The sequence below is a fragment of the Coregonus clupeaformis genome, chromosome 36, assembly GCF_020615455.1.
Source record: "Coregonus clupeaformis isolate EN_2021a chromosome 36, ASM2061545v1, whole genome shotgun sequence".
NCBI lineage: Eukaryota > Metazoa > Chordata > Actinopteri > Salmoniformes > Salmonidae > Coregonus > Coregonus clupeaformis.
Window position 1 is genome coordinate 22672356 of NC_059227.1, and position 21305 is coordinate 22693660.

At 44.7% G+C, this 21305-nt stretch overlaps 1 protein-coding gene across 3 annotated transcripts in view; it reads left to right on the plus strand.

The window, feature by feature from the left end:
• LOC121552256 (ATPase family AAA domain-containing protein 2B-like) overlaps window positions 1-21305 on the plus strand; it is a 159972-nt gene that overhangs the window by 125659 nt on the left and 13008 nt on the right. For 2 of the 3 annotated variants that reach the window (XM_041865017.2, XM_045211310.1), the window contains exons 25-26: window positions 13022-13903; window positions 15007-15140. In XM_041865017.2, the coding sequence (XP_041720951.2) occupies window positions 13022-13903; window positions 15007-15140 (1016 nt within the window). The remainder of the gene's footprint in view (window positions 1-13021; window positions 13904-15006; window positions 15141-21305) is intronic. The other variant, XM_045211309.1, reaches the window with a different exon arrangement.

The following is a 21305-nucleotide window of genomic DNA, read 5'->3' on the forward strand; positions in this document are numbered from 1 at the left end:
ACTTTTTTATTAACCGAGTCACTGGTGCTTCCTGCTTTAGTTTTTGCTTATAAGCAGGAATCAGGAGGATAGAGTTATGGTCAGATTTGCCAAATGGAGGGCGAGAGAGAGCCTTGTATGCGTCTCTGTGTGTGGAGTAAAGGTGGTCTAGAGTTTTTTTTTCCTCTGGTTGCACATTTAACATGCTGGTAGAAATTAGGTAGAACTGATTTAAGTTTCCCTGCATTAAAGTCCCCGGCCACTAGGAGCGCTGCATCTGGATGAGCGTTTTCCTGTTGATTTATGGCCTTGTACAACTCATTCAGTGCAATCTTAATGCCAGCATTGGTTTGTGGTGGTAAATAGACAGCTATGAAAAATATAGATGAAAACTCTCTTGGTAAATAGTGTGGTCTACAGCTTATCATAAGATACTCTACCTCAGGCGAGCAAAACCTCGAGACTTCCTTAGTATTTGATTTTGTGCACCAGCTGTTGTTTACAAATATACACAGACTGCCACCCCTTGTCTTACCGGAGTCAGCCGTTCTATCCTGCCGATGTAGCGTATAGCCTGCTAGCTGTATGTTATCCATGTCGTCGTTCAGCCACGACTCTGTGAAACATAAGATATTACAGTTTTTAATGTCCCGTTGGTAGGTTAACCGTAATCTTAGGTCATCCAATTTGTTATCCAATGATTGAAGATTGGCTAATAGGATTGATGGAAGAGGCAGTTTACTCGCTCGCCGTCGGATCCTTACAAGGCACCCCGATCTACGTCCACGATATCTCCGTCTCTTCCTCACGCGAATGACGGGGATTTGGGCCTTGTCGGGTGTCTGTATGATATCCTTCGCGGCCGCCTCGTTGAAGAAAAAATCTTCGTCCAATACGAGGTGAGTAATCGCTGTCCTGATATCCAGAAGCTCTTTTTGGTTATAAGAGACGATGGCAGAAACATTATGTACAAAATAAATTACAAATAACGCGGAAAAACACACATAATAGTACAATTGGTTAGAGGGCTGTAAAACGGCAGCCATCTTCTCCGGCGCTGCATGGAAGACATTTTTCAAAGACCAAGGTAGCTTGTCTTTGTGTTATCCAGATAGGCATACCTTATGTGAATAGTGAATTGTGATTGAGACCATATGGCGTCTGTGTGAAATGGTCTGAAATGTGTTGTTTATCCATACAGACAGACGGAGCAGTGCCCTAAAGGATGTCTGATATTTTTCCGGTGCTGGGCTGGCGCCTCTGTTACCTTGGTAGGCTGTGAAATACAAAGCGGAGTGTACCCGGCTGAGTTCTCTGATTAATTTAATTTATTCACTTTGTTGCATTTATTTGTTGTTTGTTGCCTCTTGCTCATTCCTACACCTCCCCTTCTATCTATGTTTTAACAGACAACACAAACACATCACATATTGACCCTATTCACTAGGACCTCATTAAAACACACTCCATTGGTTCCATGCCATTTTTGGATTGTTTACTTTCATTCATGTGATTTTGAACAACGGCAAACAAAGTCGTGACCAATCAATTTGTGTTCCAACCAATTCTTCCTGTTGTATTTCTCTGTCTTGAACATGCGTGCATGTTGACACACGCAGGCACACACACAGTGGCAGTAAGTGCATGGCATTAGCTGCCTGGCGATGAGGCAGAGTGTGAGGCCTTCAGGGAGGACAGCTCCAGTCAGTCTGGTCTCTTCTTAGGGCAGAGATGCATCAATAGTGTTTGCTGGCCGAGAGTACTTACCTCTGAACGTAATTTGCAAACCAAATGTGCACTGATTTTACATGTAGAATCGCATGAAAAATGATGTCTACAGCGGGTGGTCTCTAAAACAGTGTGCTGGACGATGGGCAGAAAAACGCTAGATCCACATTCGGTGTGATGTGTGCAAGCCTTTTGGTCACTAAAGAGGTGTGAAAACTCAACCCACTCAACACCCTCTAAAGAAATGGCCTGGAAATCCTGCTCTCTCATTTAGCTGAAAATTCTGCATCTAGTTGGGTTTTAAAGTGAGTCTTACATTTGTTTAAATCTTTTTCTTTCATTTGGGCAAACTAATTCTTTCATTTGGGATCTAATTAGGCTAGTGTCTTAGCATTTCCTCCAGTTGAAGTCTTCTCTCATTTGAGAAAAAAAACCCCACTTGATTCAGTCGGTATCTCAGCATCTTAGGGCTGACCCCGACAAAAACAAATCTTGGTCGAACGAGAGTCGTCCTGTTCTTTCGACCAATCGATTGGTGTTTAAACTTATTTTTCCATATATAAACATGGATAAAATCAACTACATATGCACTGAGCTTGTCTGATGCTTTAAGCACACTGTTTGATTAAATAATTAAGACACATGACTCAAGAAAGAGCCCGATGGTCACACTGTGTTACACAGGCACTCGCTGTCCTTTTTTTTTGACTGGTGCACGCTGTCTCACTCTCCTCCCTACTGCTGCTGAAAAGCACCACAGCACAGCAAGTGTTTATTGCGCTGTCCGTGCTGGAGCTGCAACATCATTTCAGCCATTTAGTTTCTTACTTTACTGGTTGTTTTTCCACCTCTCCAACACTAACTTTACCAAATTCAAAACAGTCTGACTTCTTTGTCACCTCTTGCATCATTTCTTTGAACCATTGTTTTATTTATCATCAACCCAGGGGGCTCTAAAAGTTCTCACAGTTAAATTCTTAAAAGGTGCATGCTTTTTTTTGAATTTGCATGAATAATTTTTTACAAATATTTCCAGTGCTGCATCTGGATTCACTTCCTCAAACACATCAGACCAACATACAGTGCATTCGGAAAGTATTCGGACCCCTTCACTTTTTCCCCATTTTGTTAAGTTACAGCCTTCTTCTAAAATGGATGACATAAAAAATTAATAAAAATCTATCTACACACAATATCCCATAATGACAAAGCGAAAACAGGTTTTTAGACATTTTTGCAATCGTATAAAAAAATAAAAAACGGATACCTTATTTACGTAAGTATTCAGACCATTTGCTATGAGACTCGATATTGAGCTCCGGTGCATCCTGTTTCCATTGATCATCCTTGATGTTTCTACGAATTGGAGTCCACCTGTGGTAAATTCAATTGATTAGACATGATTTGGAATGGCACACACCTGTCTATATAAGGTCCCACAGTTGACAGTGCATGTCAGAGCAAAAACCAAGCCATGAGGTCGAAGGAATTGACCTTTCTTAAATGGAAGAAGTTTGGAACCACCAAGACTCTTCCTAGAGCTAACCTCCTGGCCTAACTGAGCAATCGAGGGAGAAGGGCCTTGGTCAGGGAGGTGACCAAGAACCCGATGGTCACTGACAGAGCTCCAGAGTTCCTCTGTGGAGATGGGAGAACCTTCCAGAAGGACAACCATCTCTGCAGCACTCCACCAATCAGGCCTTTATGGTTGAGTGGCCAGACGGAAGCCACTCCACAATAAAAGGCACCTGACAGCCCGCTTGGAGTTTGCCAAAAGTCACCTAAAGGATTCTCAGACCATGAGAAACAAGATTTTCTGGTCTGATGAAACCAAGATTGAACTCTTTGGCCTGAATGCCAACCGTCACGTCTGGAGGAACCTGGCACCATCCCTACGGTGAAGCATAGTGGTGGCGGCATCATGCTGTGGGGATGTTTTTGCATTTTCTTTTAAAATAAAACCAGTTTTTGCCTTGTTATTTTGGGGTATTGTGTGTAGATTGATGAGGGGGAAAAAAACAATTTAATACATTTTAGAATAAGGCTATAACGTAACAAAATGTGTAAAAAGTCAAGGGGTCTGAATACTTTCCGAATGCAGTGTAAATTTTTTACATAAAAGAGTCCTGAGAGAACATTTTGTATGATGTCTTATAAATTACTTTAGGCACAACCTTTGGCACTTTGGCTTTCCTTCTTATTGCCACAATGTTATGGTCACTACATCCAATGGGAACTGATGTTGTTTTGGAGGAAAGCTCTGCATCATTGGTTAAGATTATGATCAATAGAAGTGGATGTCACAGATCCATCACTGTTGGTATGCGCTCTAGTTGGTTGAGTGATAACTTCGGTCATATTAAATGACGTTAATGTAATGTAATATTACAGGCATTAGTCACAGTTCGAAGCTTCCTCTTGAGAGGACCGCTATACTGAACAAAAATATAAATGCAACATGTAAAGTGTTGGTCCCATGTTTCTTGAGCTGAAATAAAAATCCCAGAAATTTTCCATTAGGACAAAAATATTATTTCCTTTAAATGTTGTGCACAAATTTGTTAACATCCCTGTTTGTGAGCATTACTCCTTTGCCAAGATAATCCTTATATGTGACATATAGAGAAGCTGATTTAAACGGCATGATCATTACGCAGGTGCACTTTGTGCTGGGGACAATGAGCTTGTCTTAGCGGATGTAAACAATGTCCCCACACTCTCTAGCAGCTTTCATAGCTGGGATAAGTTCTTTCCGCCTATGGCGCACAGCTTCAGAGCAGTCCTCATTGAGGAAGATGTTGGTTCCTCTCAAGTTCTTGGTTCTCTCCAGAACAGACAACTTTTCCTTGAACCTTATGAACTTTACTACTGGCCTGGGTATGTCACCTGGGCTGGTTATAGGTTTTCCAATCAAATGTTATTTGTCACATGCACCTAATACAACAGGTGTAGACCTTAACGTGAAATGCTTACTTACAAGCGGTTTTAAGAAAATATAGTTAAGAAAATAAAAATAAACTAAAGTAAAAAAAATACAATATAATAACAATAATGAGGCTATATACAGGAGGTACCGGTAACAAGGGGGGGGGGGGGGGTCAATGCAAATACTCCGGGTGGCCATTTTATTAATTGTTCAGCGGTCTTATGGCTTGGGGGTAGAAGCTGTTAAGGAGCCTTTTGGACCTAGACTTGGCGTTCCGGTACCGCTTGCCGTGCGGTAGCAGAAAGAACAGTCTATGACTTGGGTGACTGGAGTCTATGACAATTTGTTGGGCCTTCCTCTGACACCGCCTAGTATATAGGTCCTGGGGTGGCAGGAAGCTTGGCCCCAGTGATGTACTGGGACGCACGCACTACCCTCTGTAGCGCCTTACGGTTGGATGCCAAGCAGTTGCCATACCAGGCGGTGATGCAACCGGTCAGGATGCTCTCGGTGGTGCAGCTGTAGAACTTTTTGAGGATCTGGGGACCCATGCCAAATATTTTCAGTCTCTTGAGGGGGAAAAGGCATTGTCATGCCCTCTTCACGACTTTCTTGGTGTGTTTGGACCATGATAGTTTGGTGCTGATGTGGACACCAAGGAACTTGAAACTCTCGACCCCCTCCACTACAGCCCTGTGAATGGGTGTGTGTTCGGCCCTCTTTTTCCTGTAATTCACTATCATCTCCCTTGTCTTGCTCACGTTGAGGGAGAGGTTGTTGTCCTGGCACCACACTGCCAGGTCTCTGACCTCCTCCATATAGGCTGTCTCATCATTGTCGGTAATCAGGCCTACCACCGTTGTGTCGTCAGCAAACTTAATGATGGTGTTGGAGTCGTGCTTGGCCACACAGTCGTAGGTGAACAGGGAGTACAGGAGGGTACTAAGCACGCACCCCTGAGGGGCCCCCATGTTGGGGATCAGCGTGGCAGATGTGTTGTTGCATACCCTTACCACCTGGGTGCGGCCCGTCAGGAAGTCCAGGATCCAGTTGCAGAGGGAGGTGTTTAGTCCCAGGGTCATTAGCTAAGTGATGAGCTTTGTGGGCACTATGGTGTGGAACGCTGAGCTGTAGTCAATGAACAGCATTCTCACATAGGTGTTCCTTTTGTCCAGGTGGGAAAGGGCAGTGTGGAGTGCGATTGAGATTGCGATTGAGTATGCAAATTGAAGTGGGTCTAGGGTTTCCGGGTTGTGTGGGCGCGCTCCACTTCAATCTTCCTATGATCCATCTGCAGCTTTTCAGTGATCATTTTTCTCACTTTCTCCTCAGACTCCGACCAAGTCTCGTGGAGACTCTGGTATGCCATCCACAACAATGTTATTCCTCCTGGATTGTCCCTCTAGATAGTCTGTTTTCCCAGTCATCTGTAATAATGATTCACAGACAGTGCTGATGTAATCTTGTGTGTACTTTTGTTGTCATCTTGCTGCAAGTTTCTTTCAGGACATCCATCTCTCCCTGGAAGAACTGCAAACTTTTCTTAAGGTCTTAGACCTCTGAAACCCTACATCTTCAAACAGTATCTTAAATAATCCTCTTCCTCACCTCGACCCCACCCACCACCATTGTTGCTCTGACTCTACTGATAGCTATGTTATTGAGGAAAAATGTACTTTCTATGCCTGTTATATGTGGTTGTCCCATCTAGCTATCTTAAGATGAATGTACTAACTGTAAGTCGCTCTGGATAAGAGCGTCTGCTAAATGACTAAAATGTAAAATGGTCAGATCGTCCATTGTTTAGTTAGTTGAGTCCACCAGTATTTGGATAAGGCTCTTGAAGCTATTTTCCTGTTGCTGTAACATTTGCTTGTAGACATATTTTGGTTTATTTTAAAAGATCACGCACCTGTCATAGCGAAACACTGTCTTTTCCATTACTACAACCTTTTTTAACTTTAGGGGGCACGATGGTAGCAACGTAGGCTAACGCTGGTACTTCACTCAATTCCAGCCAGCACAGCTTGCAAGGCCAATGCAAACGGCAACAAACGGCCGGGATTAAACAGCCAGCCACAAGCCCGGGGCTATCCACGGTCCCAGCCACGTGGGCTAACTACGCCGCGGGCTGTGTTTAAACCAGAGGAGGCTGGAGGCGCTTACAATGAGCCCATCCTCCTATAGCTCCTCCCACCAGCCTCCTCTGGCTTAAACTGTCAAGGAAACCTGGCTAGCTTGATACCTAGCAGCTATGCTAGCCAAGCAGCAGCTCTTCAGACTTTAGGGCTTGGCAGTGTCCCGGGACAGATAGTAGCGGTCCCAGCAACTGAGGCTAACCGTTACGCGGGATCCAAATTAAACAGGTAAACATATATATTTTTTTCAATGAGAAATGTTTAAAACAAAGCGAGCTCTATCTCGTTCCGTGTCGCGCTCTGATGACGTCATGAGTGTTGTGCGTGTTATGAAAATTCCTAGGGAGCAGAATATTAATGGTTCAAAGGGGTTAATGCAGTATGGATCATGATTAATCAGTGGAGACACAGACAGCAGCCTTGGCCTGTGCGGTGATGTGGTCAGTGCATTTACAGTATAGCATTACAACAAAGCTCCTAACTCGGTGGCACTGAGGTACATACAGAGCATACGGAAAGTATTCAGACCCCTTGACTTTTTCCACATTTTGTTACGTTACAGCCTTATTTTAAAATGGATTAAATCGTTTTTCCCCTTTCAACAATCTACTCACAATACCCCATAATGACAAAGCATTACATTTACATAAGTATTCAGACCCTTCACTCAGTACTTTGTTGAAACACTTTTGGCAGCGATTACAGCCTCAATTCTTCTTGGATATGACGCTACAAGCTTGGCACACCTGTATTTGTGGAGTTTTTCCCATTCTTCTCTGCAGATCCTCTCAAGCTCTGTCAGGTTGGATGGGGAGCGTCGCTACACAGCTATATTCAAGTCTCTCCAGAGATGTTCAATCAAGTTCAAGTCTGGGCTCTGGCTGGGCCACTCAAGGACATTCAGAGACTTGTCCCGAAGCCACTCCTGCGTTGTCTTGGCTGTGTGCTTAGGGTCGTTGTCCTGTTGGAAGGTGAACCTTTGCCCCAGTCTGAGGTCCTGAGCGCTCTGGAGCCGGTTTTCATCAAGGATCTCTCTGTATTTTGCTCCATTCATCTTTCCCTCGATCCTGACTAGTCTCCCAGTCCCTGCCGCTGAAAAACATTCCCACAGCATGATGCTGCCACCACTATGCTTCACCGTAGGGATGGTGCCAGGTTTCCTCCAGACGTGACGCGTGGCATTCAGGCCAAATAGTTGATTCTTTGTTTCCAGACCAGAGAATCTTGTTTCTCATGGTCTGTCAGGTGCCTTTTACTGAGGAGTGGCTTCCGTCTGGCCACTCTACCATAAAGGCCTGATTGGTGGCGTGCTGCAGAGATAGTTGTCCTTCTGGAAGGTTCTACCATCTCCACAGAGGAACTCTGGAGCTCTGTCAGAGTGACCATCAGGCCCTTCTCCCCCGATTGCTCAGTTTGGCCGGGTGGCCAGCTCACGGAAGAGTCTTGGTGGTTCCAAATTTATTCCATTTAAGAATGACGGAGGCCAGTGTGACCTTCAATGCTGCAGAAATGTTTTGGTACCCTTCCCCAGATCTGTGCCTCAACACAATCCTGTTTTGGAGCTCTACGGACAATTCCTTCGACCGCATGGCTTGGTTTTTGCTCTGACATGCACTGTCAAATGTGGGACCTTATATAGACAGGTGTGTTTCTTTCCAAATCATGTCCAATCAATAGGCGATATGCACAGGCGAGCATGACGTATTTCCGGTTAAATCTCAGGATGGATGTAAACCTCCGGTTATCGTAGAATGCTGTGCTACCGTATGCTAGCATTGAATGCTTGTCGTCAAAAACATCCGAAACTGTTAATTTTCGTTGTTGTTGTTGTTTATCTTAATGTTTATGTTAATGTTTTTACTTGTAATACTTCGTATTGACTTATAACACGATGACGTGTAAATGTACGAAAGTACAGGAGGGACGACAGACATGCCACATTCAGAGTAATGGGCAGTCTGATATAGTAATGCAACCAAATGATTGCATATCCCACACCCAGCCACACAGGAACAGTAGCTTTTAACAAGCACAACTGGCTGTGAATCACGCAATGTCATCTGAAATACACAGAAGCATAATTAAATGGGTTTTGAAAGACGAGGGTCTACAGCAGCAGGAGTAGGAGCAAAACTTGTTCTTTCTACTTTTTACTGGTGGAAGCAACTTATCTACTGTCTCGTGTCACTTTTGTGCTTTCTGCATCACTTTCCTACTGTCTTGCACCACTTGGCTATACTGTCTCCCACCACTTACCTATTGTCTTGTGCCATTTACCTACCTTCAAACAGTATTGGCAGAGCAGTAGGTGAGTGGTGCAACATTGTAGCCTAGTACCAATAACAACAGTAGAGTGAAGGTTTTGCTCCTAATTCCTCTTGAAAAGTAGAAACATCAAATACAAAGGCAAGGAAGTTGGGCCATATGTTTATAAAGAAAGAAGTAAAGATGACAGGACAGTTTTGAGTAGAACAAATCAAATCAAATTGTATTGGTCACATGCGCCGAATACAACAGGTGCAGACATTACAGTGAAATGCTTACTTACAGCCCTTAACCAACAGTGCATTTATTTTAAACAAAAAAAGTAAGAATAAAACAACAACAAAAAAAGTGTTGAGAAAAAAAGAGCAGAAGTAAAATAAAGTGACAGTAGGGAGGCTATATATACAGGGGGTACCGTTGCAGAGTCAATGTGCGGGGGCACCGGCTAGTTGAGGTAGTTGAGGTAATATGTACATGTGGGTAGAGTTAAAGTGACTATGCATAAATACTTAACAGAGTAGCAGCAGCGTAAAAGGATGGGGTGGGGGGGCAGTGCAAATAGTCCGGGTAGCCATGATTAGCTGTTCAGGAGTCTTATGGCTTGGGGGTAGAAGCTGTTGAGAAGTCTTTTGGACCTAGACTTGGCACTCCGGTACCGCTTGCCGTGCGGTAGCAGAGAGAACAGTCTATGACTAGGGTGGCTGGAGTCTTTAACAATTTTGAGGGCCTTCCTCTGACACCGCCTGGTATAGAGGTCCTGGATGGCAGGAAGCTTTGCCCCAGTGATGTACTGGGCCGTACGCACTACCCTCTGTAGTGCCTTGCGGTCGGAGGCCAAGCAGTTGCCATACCAGGCGGTGATGCAACCAGTCAGGATGCTCTCGATGGTGCAGCTGTAGAATTTTTTGAGGATCTGAGGACCCATGCCAAATCTTTTTAGTCTCCTGAGGGGGAATAGGCTTTGTCGTGCCCTCTTCACGACTGTCTTGGTGTGTTTGGACCATGATAGTTCGTTGGTGATGTGGACACCAAGGAACTTGAAGCTCTCAACCTGTTCCACTACAGCCCCGTCGATGAGAATGGGGGCGTGCTCAGTCCTCTTTTTTTCCCCTTCATCAGCAGTTTGAAGAATAGCTGAGTGGAATATGTTACTGTCATTGCAGTCATCAAGTCAGGAAAAAGTAGTCATCTCATTATTGTTTACATTTCAAACCAAACTCCAATTTGTTTACAACAGACCCAACAACAAAGCATGGCAATTCCCACTCAGCTACCCTGGTCTGTATTAGGCTACCACTGTTCAGCTATCGTGAAAACCACTAAAGTTCTAAAGTGTTCTCTTAGCAATGGCAATCAAAGCTGTGGTAACATTAAACAAGTAAAACATGTGTTGAACGGAACCTTGAACAAGTTCAACAGAACTTTGAACGTGTCACTTAATCTAGTCCTACTCTCAGCTGGTGTGGTGGCTTTAGTTTCTTCATTGAGCGGTAGCAGTGGGCTCTAACAGAGATCTCATTTGTAGCCCTGTTTTTACCTGATACTTTCATAAAAGTACAAACACATGAAGTGAGAGGTATATACACATGATTAAACTGTATTTAAAGCATGATTAACCCGAAGCAGGACGGAGTCATGACTTAAAACACCAAAGCAAGGCTTCTAGCTCAGGCTAGCTAGCGTTAGCATATTACCTTCAAAGAAAAGAAGAAACGTAAAATGTGAAGCCTTTATCCAGTTTGCTACGTGGTGTCGTACTGGATGTCCGGACGACCCTCCGTATATCATTAACAGATACTTTAGGCAACTCCAGCAAACACCTTGTAAACTTCATCTCTGCCATCATAACGGTCTACTGTCACTGTCTGTTTTTTTCCGGTAACCGGAAATGCCCAAGCATCCTCACGCCAATGCGGAAGTGATGCGTGCATAGAGCCCATTGAATTTACCACAGGTGGACTCCAATCAAGTTGTAGAAACATCTCAAGGATGGTCAATGGAAACAGGATGCACCTCAGTTCAGTTTCGAGTCTCATAGCAAAGGGTCTGAATACTTATGAAATAGGAGAAACTCCCAAAATACAGGTGTGCCGAGCTTGTAGCGTCATTCTCGAAGACTCGAGGCTGTAATCGCTGCCAAAGGTGCTTCAACAAAGTACTGAGTAAAGGGTCTGAATACTTATGTAAATTTGATATTTCCTTTTTAATTTTGATAAATTTGCAAACATTTCTGAAAACTTGTTTTCGCTTTGTCATTACGGGGTATTGTGTGTAGATTGATGAGGGAGAAAAAAAAACAATTTAATCCATTTTAGAATAAGGCTGTAACGTAACAAAATGTGGAAAAGTTAAGGTATCTGAATACTTTCCGAATGCGCTGTACTTAATTTACAGCATTTCCCTCACTCAGACAACAAAAAATTAGCAAATGTTGCCCAATTTGCAGGAGAAATGGGGGTGACTTCTTGTCCTGTGCGGTGCTCAAGTTCAGAATATCTGTCATTCCAAACCTGTACAGCACTGAGCCTGAGCTCTTACGTCATTTATAGAATGTTGCTGTGCAGCCACTGTGTTCCAATTTAGGCTCTTATCAGTGCCCTAATCTGCCATTTTCAACCAGTATACATGTACGAGTGTAAAGGGTTAAGTGATGGTGTACAGTTCAGAGACTGAGAAGATGAATGTCTTCTTAACATTAGGATAGACAGATAATCATGAGGAAGCTAGCATGTGTCTGATGTGACTGTTGGAGGATCTCCCTCTATAAAGGCCTTTTGATGCCTTTGAGACCAAAAACTCACCATGGGTTTATGGGGGAGGCTTTGACTGAACTGACAGGCCCGGCCTATTCCACTCATGGCCAGGTTCAATCGCTTGTCTGGGCAGGGGGGCTGATACGTTACACACCCTCATCGCCATGCACACACATTGTTGGCCTGGCACACGCACCCTGTGGCTGTGGTTTGAAAGGGACAGCGTGTGGAATCTGACCCTGCTGAAGTTTCACTGCGTCAAGCACTCTTGCCAGCGCCCTGTGACACTTTTACTGCTCTTTTACAGATGGCAGACATTTTCTCTCTCTTTCTCCCCCTATCCCTCCATCAGTCATGTCCCTGCTGCAGGAGCCCTGCTCTCCTTTCCTCTCTTTCCTTTTCCCTTTCTGTTTCGCCTCATCTCTTCCTCTCTCTTCCAGTGCTCTCTGATTACAACCACAGAGAGAAATGCAGTCAACATCTCACACACTAGAAATACTGTAATTTCCACCAGGACCTCTGCACCATAGAGAGGGAGGGGTGGCAACTGCGTTATGCCAGACCTTTTGACTGGAGAGTAATAGGAAATCCCCCCCCCCCGCGAGAGGAAATGGTGGGCAAATCCAGTTTGGCTCTGAGATATGGGGCACATCTGGAACTGCTTTCAATTGTTTTCAATTAGAGGTTTGAGCTTTCTCTCGCTGTCTCTGTCTCTCTGTGTGTGTGTGTGTTCAGTAGCCTGCCTCATCCACCTAGCAATTACTCCCAGACAGCCTCCCTTTGTGGGGCCCACTAACCTCGCCTTCCTGTGCCGTGTGGAACACAGGCCACACACAGACCACCGCAATGGAGTGGACATCTGATGCCGCCCTAGCATTTAAGACCTGGCAGGGAGCATTAACAGGGCAACTCAATTGCTTGGTATTAGTTGGTCCACTGTCATGTCAGTCCAGTGAATTACCACTTATTGAAGGTCCATTCGTAAGGATTTTGTCTCTCCATGTCTTCACATCAACTAATCATGGTCTTCTATTTAGACCACTAATTGAATCAAGTGTGTTAGAGCAGGTCTGGAACAAAAGCCTGCACCCCCTGTAGCTCTCTTGTGTAGTTAAGACTGGTGTGTGCGAGCAGAACCTGTGTAGTAGAGTCTGGTGTGGTTGTACTAGCATAAGTTCTGTGTTCCATGTGACTGAACTAAACAAATTGGTTTTTTTCCTCTCTGCTTCCAGATCACATAAAGAGGAAAGCGCGTCGGCGTCCATCTTGGGGGCGGGGCATCATTAGGAAGAAGAAGAACTACAAGAAGGGAACGGAGGAAGAGGAGGAGGATGAAGGTGCGGAGCCTGAGCCGGAAATGGGGGTACCCAGCGACTCCTGTCTGACTCAGGATGAAGAGTCTTCCTGTGACACCATGGACCCTCAGCCCAACGGACACCACACAAACCCTCACACACACGGCATCTCCACGGAGGAGGAGAGCTCCAATGAGCCCCCCGAGACCCCTAGGGGCCAGAGGACCAAGACCCAAGGGGAAAGCAGCACAGGGACAGGGCCCAAGGAGGAAGAGACATCAGCTACAGACGACAAAGCCAATTCTACATCCACAGACCGAGACCTCCAGTCTAAAAGTGAGTCTTCCCCATGTAAAAGTGATGATTCTCATTGTAAAAACAAGGAGCCTCAATCCCAGGAGAAGGAGATCCAGTCTAAAGATGAGGGTTCCCAAGCCGAAAGCGAGAACCCCCAAGCCAAGCCTGATGATCCTAAGCCTAAGGAGGAAGGTTTCCAGCCCATGGATGTTGAGGAGGTCCAGCCTAAAGACGAGGAGTTCCAGTCCAAGGCTGAGCAGCAGTTGTCAGCCCCCACGCCAGCCACAGCACCCCCTGTCCCTCAGGAGGAGTGTGTGAACGGGAATGAGTCCATGGACAGCCTGGATTCCCAGGCCCTCAAGAGCTCTGAGAGAGAGGGGCCTACAGAGGTCAAAGGTGAAGGGTCAGAGGGGGAAGAAGACGTGTCGGCTTCTGCAGTGAGCAGAGGAACTCAGGAGCGCCGCCCTCAGGACGGGAGGACAGGAGACACGGAGACGGGTGAGGAGGAGCAGGACAGAGAAGGTACTGAGGGGGTTATCTGTGGCTAACTTTTACCTACTCCTAGTGCACCATAGCTGTCTTGGGGTAGAATCCTGACTTGATATATGCATGTCTAACTCAGACTTGCGTTTAAATAATGCATCATGTCAGTGGGTTAATTTGAGTTACTCTGAGTACAGATGGCAAGTTCTGATCTTTCCCCGAGAGCACCAGACGGACTAGAAACACGTCCACAGATTTGAACACGGTCAGCCTAACCTCGCATTACTTTTTCATTCACTGTAAAAGAACCGAAATATAATCATTTTGTTGATTGTCATCCAAGATATTTGATTTACACTGGGTTTGCTTGTAAAACGTCAGGGCGTGAATTATCCAAGACATATGGCATGTGAAATATGAAATACTATCAGACAGCATATTTCAATGAAACCCTCAAAAGTCTCTGAGGTCTTGTACCTTTGTAGACTATCCAAAACCACCCTTAAGATTTATTTCTTTCTCTCTCACATCATTTTTTCTTTGGTCTTGAACCGTTGGCCATTAATTTAGTGGCGTGTAGTGTCTGGGACAAGCCAATAGGTCTGTGAGTTTGTCAGCATGTGTGTGTGTGCACATGCATTTGTGGCTGTGCATGCATACGTACACAATACACCGTTACAGTACGTGTGTGTGTGTGTGTGTGTGTGTGTGGTGTCTGGGACAAGCCAAAAGGCCTGTGTGTGATTTAACGACTCAGGGCTGTGGATTATCAGGGGCCAGCTGGAAACCCGGCGCTACTGGGTGATTTGGAAGGACTGGGGTAGTAGAGGTGGCCGGGGGAGATTTCTGCTTCCTCTGTTGTGGCTTTTTTGGATCCTACAGACAGTGTATTACCACTAACGATGGTAGCAGTAAACTATAAGCCAACAGATCACAGGCTCTGAATGTAGCGGGCCAGCTGTTCTTCTCATCTTTGATTGTCAGGCTTTTGCTTCCATCCAAACAAGCCTTGGTGTATGGATATGCTATGGTTCAGTATGTTCTAATAACCTACCTGGAGAAATGATGGTGATAAACATATAGGTGAAAGGTGAGATTGTAGGTGGGCTGGATCATTGACCTGTTCTCTCTTCCTGTTCCAGGCTGGTCCAAGGGGAGGAAGTGCAGAATGAGCCAATCAGAGCAGTCGAAGGGATCAACTGACAGGACAGAGGAGCCTCCACAGATCCCTCCCCCTCCACCACCTGCACTAGTGGTCGATCAACAGAGACTCACGGTAAGTGATGGGGTGTGTGTGTGTGTATTACCTCCTAATTATTTTCTAAGTAATGCTGAACACATCCCCGAGTATGAAAGTAATGAGTTGTGTAATAGTGGTCGTGTGTTGTATTTTTAGCACAATGCCCTTCCACAGCTTACGGTCTTGTGAAAACGCCATTCATCCATTCATGTTATCTGCAATGAGACCATTTAAGCTGTGCCATCCCTCCAGTCATTTCCTAGCCACATTATAACTGGCAATGTCCCCTTCCTAATCCCAGCCACACTACACGCTGATCTCCAAGGCTTCCCTTTCTCCTTTCATCCCTTCATTCTGTCGCTCCCAAGCCCAGAGCCACATGAAATGGTAATACATTTTTACCGTTAAATCAACATTAGAGACTAATTCTGTCTCTCAGATGGGAGAAAATCACCAGTCATTTTAATGGGCCCTAGTCAATGCTGTTAAGCAGCTGATGAGGGAAGTGAGGTTTGGGCAGAGGAAAGGAGCATGAGGGGTGGATGGGGTGGGGTAGACTATGACATGGGGATTGAAGGAAGGAGAAAAAGTTATTGGGGGTGGATGGGGGACTGGCCCCTAATCCTCCCCAGGCTTGTCAGGTCTTCTCTGGGTCTGCTGGTGTCACTCTCCCCCTTTTCAGATGGATGCTCCTGATTTCCCAGCCTAATATAGTCTCCTCTTGTTCGTGCTCTGTTGGAGACCCGAGTCTGCCCTCACTCTGTGTGTGTGTGTGTGCGTGTGTGTTCGTGCGTGCGTGCGTGCAATGAGAGACACTTTACATCCTCATCATCCGAGAGGAAGGCTCCAATATTTGTGGCAGACAACAGGGCATCTCCACGTCTTCACTCAATCAACAGGTGTTGTTCCTTCCATACGGCCATTTTAAGAATGCAGCCAGGACATGACTCAAACATGAGATGCTCTCTCTGCGCTCTCTGCTCTCCACACTACCCGCTCCGTCAAGTTGGTCTCTGAATAAATAGATTGACAGAATAAAAAGTGAATATGTGAAATGATTCCCAGGCACTTTGCACGGTCACACTTAGGTTCCACCTAATACCCCGGGTGTAAATTGGAGCCGTGCTCTCTTTTCACTCCCTCTTATCCTAGGGACTCTTCTCTCTACCAACCGACCACCCAAACGACCCTGGTAAGAACAGGAAGATACAATATAGGTCTGATCTAATAGGTGTAAAGGAAGTGTTTCTGTGTCACGCGCTCCATCTCTCCGTTCTCTAGCCCTCCATCCCACTGCGACATCCCGACGATCCCCTGCTATCAAACCATTATCTCCCTGTGGTTAGCATCGCCACAGGGTGGCGGCAGAGATTGAGGGGTGCGCGGTTCCCGTCTCTCAAAGTGATTGACAGGTCTGATCCTTCCGTCTGGTCACAGACTGGTCGCGGTGGACCGACGCTTCCGATAAAGACTCAGAACCACGAGTCGCGGGTGGCTGACTCCACGAACTGTGGGAACACTCCCTCCCTGTGAACGCACACATCACTAATCTGGAGGCTTATTTGTTAGGCGGTGGAAAGAAGAGGAGATATCTTTAAGAAACAGATCGTGAAAAGAGGGCACTGTGACTAATTGCTTTTTCATCCACCTGGTTTACGGAACAAATTGAATTTCCGGTGAGCGGGGTGAGAGTCTGCGTTTAAGGCTGATATCTCCACAGTGGTCGGTAGGATTGGCTCGCTGCCTGATATTAGGAGAGGAATGGCGTGGAACGTTCCGCTACTCCTCTCATCTTCTCTTAAATTCATATTCATTGATTGGAGAAGTCTCATTACTTCTGACATTTAACTTGGATGGCAGGGCACCTGGAATCCCTTTTGGAATGAGCTAAAACTCTGCTAGTTTGTTCACAGTCCTCACACTGAGGTTCTTGAAATGGTTTGGCTCCAGCAGTGTTCTTCAACCCTGCTCCTGGAAAGTTACATAGTGTGCAGACTTTTGTTGCAGCCCAGCACCAACACACCTGATTCTACTTAATAGCCAACTTCGTGGTGGTTCGTTGAATCAGGCATGTTAATGCTGAGCTGGAAGAAAAATGTGCACATCCCCAGGACCAGGTTGAAAAAACTAGTGAAGCACTGGCTTCCTGCATTACTCCCAACCCCTCTGTTTCATTAATAATCGGCACTTGAACACAGACGGACAGAAAAAACCTTCATAAAGTATTCACACCCCTTGACTTTTTCCACATTTTGTTGTTACAAAGTGGGATTAAAATGTATTTAATTGTCATTTTTTGTAAATGATCTGCACAAAATACTTTAATGTCAAAGTGGAAGACAGATTCTAACATTTGTAAAAAAATAAATTATCATAATAATACAAATAAATTGTTTAATCTTTATTAGATAAGTATTCAACCCCCTTAGTCAATACATGTTAGAATCACCTTTGGCAGAGATTACAGCTGTGAGTCTTTCTGGGTAAGTCTCTAAGAGCTTTCCACACCTGGATTGGTCAACATTTGAATTAATGTTGAAAAGAGTATGCAAGCTCTGTCAAATTGGTGGTTTATCATTGCTAGACAACCATTTTCAGGTCTTGTCATAGATGTAAGTCAAAACTGTAACTCAGCCACATTCCCTGTCTTCTTGGTAAGCAACTCCAGTGTAGATTTGGCCTTGTTTTATGTTATTGTCCTGCTGAAAGATGAATTAATCTCCCAATGTCTGGTGGAAAGCAGACTGAACCAGGTTTTCCTCTAGGATTTTGCCTGTGCTTAGCTCCGTTCCGTTTCTTTTTTATCCCGAGAAACTCCCCAGTCCTTAAAGATAGATTACAAGCATACCCATAACATTAAAATATGGAGAGTGGTACTCCGTATTGGATTTGGCCCAAACATAACACTTTCTATTCAGGACAAAAAGTGAATTGCTTTGCCACATTATTTTGCAGTATTACTTTAGTGCTTTGTTACAAACAGGATGTATGATTTGGAATATTTTTCAGTCTTCCTTTCACTCTGTCAATTAGGTTAGTATTGTGTAGTAACTACAATGTTGTTGATCCATTGGCCGAATGGTGATAACCCTGAGAATCCTTTTTTTATGGGCCTAATAATAAAGACATAATTTAACGGTAAATATGTATTACTATTTAATGTGGCATGAACACAACCAGTCATGATGCTTTCATCTGATTGTCAAACAAATCACTTCAAAAAAAGTAGGCTACCTGTGCATGTTCGTCCACTCCAAAATAATCCAAACAGTGCAATGCATGTACTCTCGCGCTTGCATACTTCCCCCTCAGGAGACTGAAAAGATTTGGCATGGGTCCTCAGATCCTCAAAAAATTCTACAGCTGCACCATCGAGAGCATCCTGACTGGTTGCATCACCGCCTGGTATGGCAACTGCTTGGCCTCCGACCGCAAGGCACTACAGAGGGTAGTGCGTACGGCCCAGTACATCACTGGGGCCAAGCTTCCTGCCATCCAGGACCTCTATACCAGGCAGTGTCAGAGGAAGGCCCTCAAAATTGTCAAAGACTCCAGCCACCCTAGTCATAGACTGTTCTCTCTGCTACCGCACGGCATGCGGTACCGGAGTGCCAAGTCTAGGTCCAAAAGACTTCTCAACAGCTTCTACCCCCAAGCCATAAGACTCCTGAACAGCTAATCATGGCTACCCGGACTATTTGCACTGCCCCCCCACCTTTCTGAAAAAGGTGGGTAAACTGCATTTAGTTACGTTTACCCTCTACTAGGCCTATACTACTGCCAGTAGTCTACCCTCTCAGCCGAGGAAATGTTACACATATGAACACACGCAGAACAGGTAGCCTACATTCAATATAATACACAAGTTGAATCAAAACATGTTTTACACCCTAGTTCATGAGTTGTCCATAATTCATGAGTTGAATGCTTGGAGTCTTCACAGATCGTGTGACATAAAACACTACCTTTCTTTCCTTACATTAATGACATTTATGACAGAGTTATTTGTAATTATTAAGCATTTAACAATTGAATTAGAACATTGAACTTAAACCCAATACGATTCCTGGATTTTGGAGAAATTCACTGTAAGTGTACCTATGCCTAAGTAACATTTAATTATGTTTCGCCGTGAAAACAGTTCTCATGGGCACACAAATCCAAAATAATGTAGCCATTGCGAAATGGAATGCTTCTGACCGAAAGAGTCAACTATAGGCCTTCTGTCATTCATGTTGGATGGATTGGATGCTCATTGGTGTCTAGCTATAGGCTAGTTGTCTAGTGATATTGGCAACCATCATCAGCTGATCCAGGAAACAACAAATGTTGATAGAAAATAATCAAGCTAAATAATTGGTCTACTACTTCTGGCCACGGACGGCACGGAGAACACCGATAGGCTACCCGCGTGCACCTGAAAAACAAAGCAATGAGCGCTCTAAACAGCTGACTGTTAAAAGCAAACAATGATAAATCAATGAATAAATCTAAAGCATTGGAATAAAGGCTTTTTTTTTTTTTATCAAGGGCATATGGCAAACAAATGGCCAAAATGAGCAAGTACAAAGGAAAATCTATGCGTTTAAAGAAGCTCAGCACTACTGAGTGGACAGCGCCGTGGACAGGGAGAAGGTTTGCAGCTACGTAGAAATAAATGGTTTAAACCATGAGAGAGGGGGATGTTGGTTTCATTTGGATGTTTTTATTTTCATTTTTGCCACAATAAAACATATTTACCCCTGCATTTTAAACAAATAGGAGAATGGTTAAATTAGCATTGTTTAGATCCTCCCGAAGTTTGACTTTTGTTGCATTTAGGGGAGCTAATGTCTCATTCAGGGGAGCTGAGCCCCTCCTAGCGTCCCCATAATTCGCACACTGGGAAAAAGTAAAGGGTGTGAATACTTTCTGAAGGCACTGTAAGTACCCTAGATTGCAGCAGAATCATCATCTATCAGGGAATCAATTTTAGTCGTATTATTTCGATCCACCTCGCCAAAGAACACTCGGGCTGGGCTACAAGACTTGGCCGGGAAATTTTCCTTAGAATTGTTTTACGCAGCTGCAAATGCCCAGTGTGCATTCATTGGCTGTCACACTGAAGACTCCTCTCTCCCCTGTTGCCTGACTATTACGGCATGTCAAGACTTCCCAGAGCCGTCCGTCCACAGAAATGGCCCCATTTGCAGTTTGTTGTCTCTGCCCATTTCCAACACTAATAACAGCATGGCTCTATCCGGAGAGGGAGGGAGGCGGCCATTCTGAATGCCTGCTAGGGGAAGAAAACGGCTTAATGGCCGGTGCAAAGCGCTTTGATTGTCAATAGAAATAAATAACTTTTGGGGTGCTTCCTTTTCATTTGTACTCATTCCCACTGATGTCCTTGACAGAGAGGCCATTTGCATGTGATAACAGCTTTCCGTTTGGGGACCTGTCGTTTTGAAAAGGCTTCCATCCACATCGGCAACCAGCTACGCCACCACATCATGAAAACAAACATGTGTGCCGATATATATACACACACACACAGTCCAAAACCACTCTCTGTAAGTGACTAGCACACACACTGCAAATGTCCTGTCAGATTGGGCCTAACTGCCTGAGGCTGTTTGGTTTTGACAAAAGACTGGAGATGAGAGAAGAGTGGGAGGGGAAAAAATAGGGAGCGAAAGGAAGGAGATGAGAGAAAAGAGGGAGAGAAAAGCACAAGAGGAGAATAGACTGGAGTCCAAAGTTGTCCTAGATAAAAGATAGCTGTAGTCCAGGGATCGTCAACTAGATTGAGCTGCGGGTCGATTTCTTTCTTGAGCGGTGGTCAGGGGACTGCTAATTGACCGCAAGAAGCCCAAACGGATATAACATTTGACTATAACATAATAATTTCAAACCTTGCTTACATTTGTATATGATTACATATCTCTCTATTTTGCGTGGGAATACTTTCGAACAGATTTCTAAAATCTAAATCACTTGGAGCTGATTTGCTGGTGTTTTTACCGTCTTATGTCCAACATTAACACCCCAAAAAATCTAATAGAATCCTGCTATAGACACACTGCTATAGACAGGGCTAGGCCTAATTGCTGACCTCCACTTGTGAGTCTGTTACAGTTGGAGCTGAGAACAACTCCAGCAGTCAGTCAGTTACAGTTGGAGCTGAGAACAACTCCAGCAGTCAGTCAGTTACAGTTGGAGCTG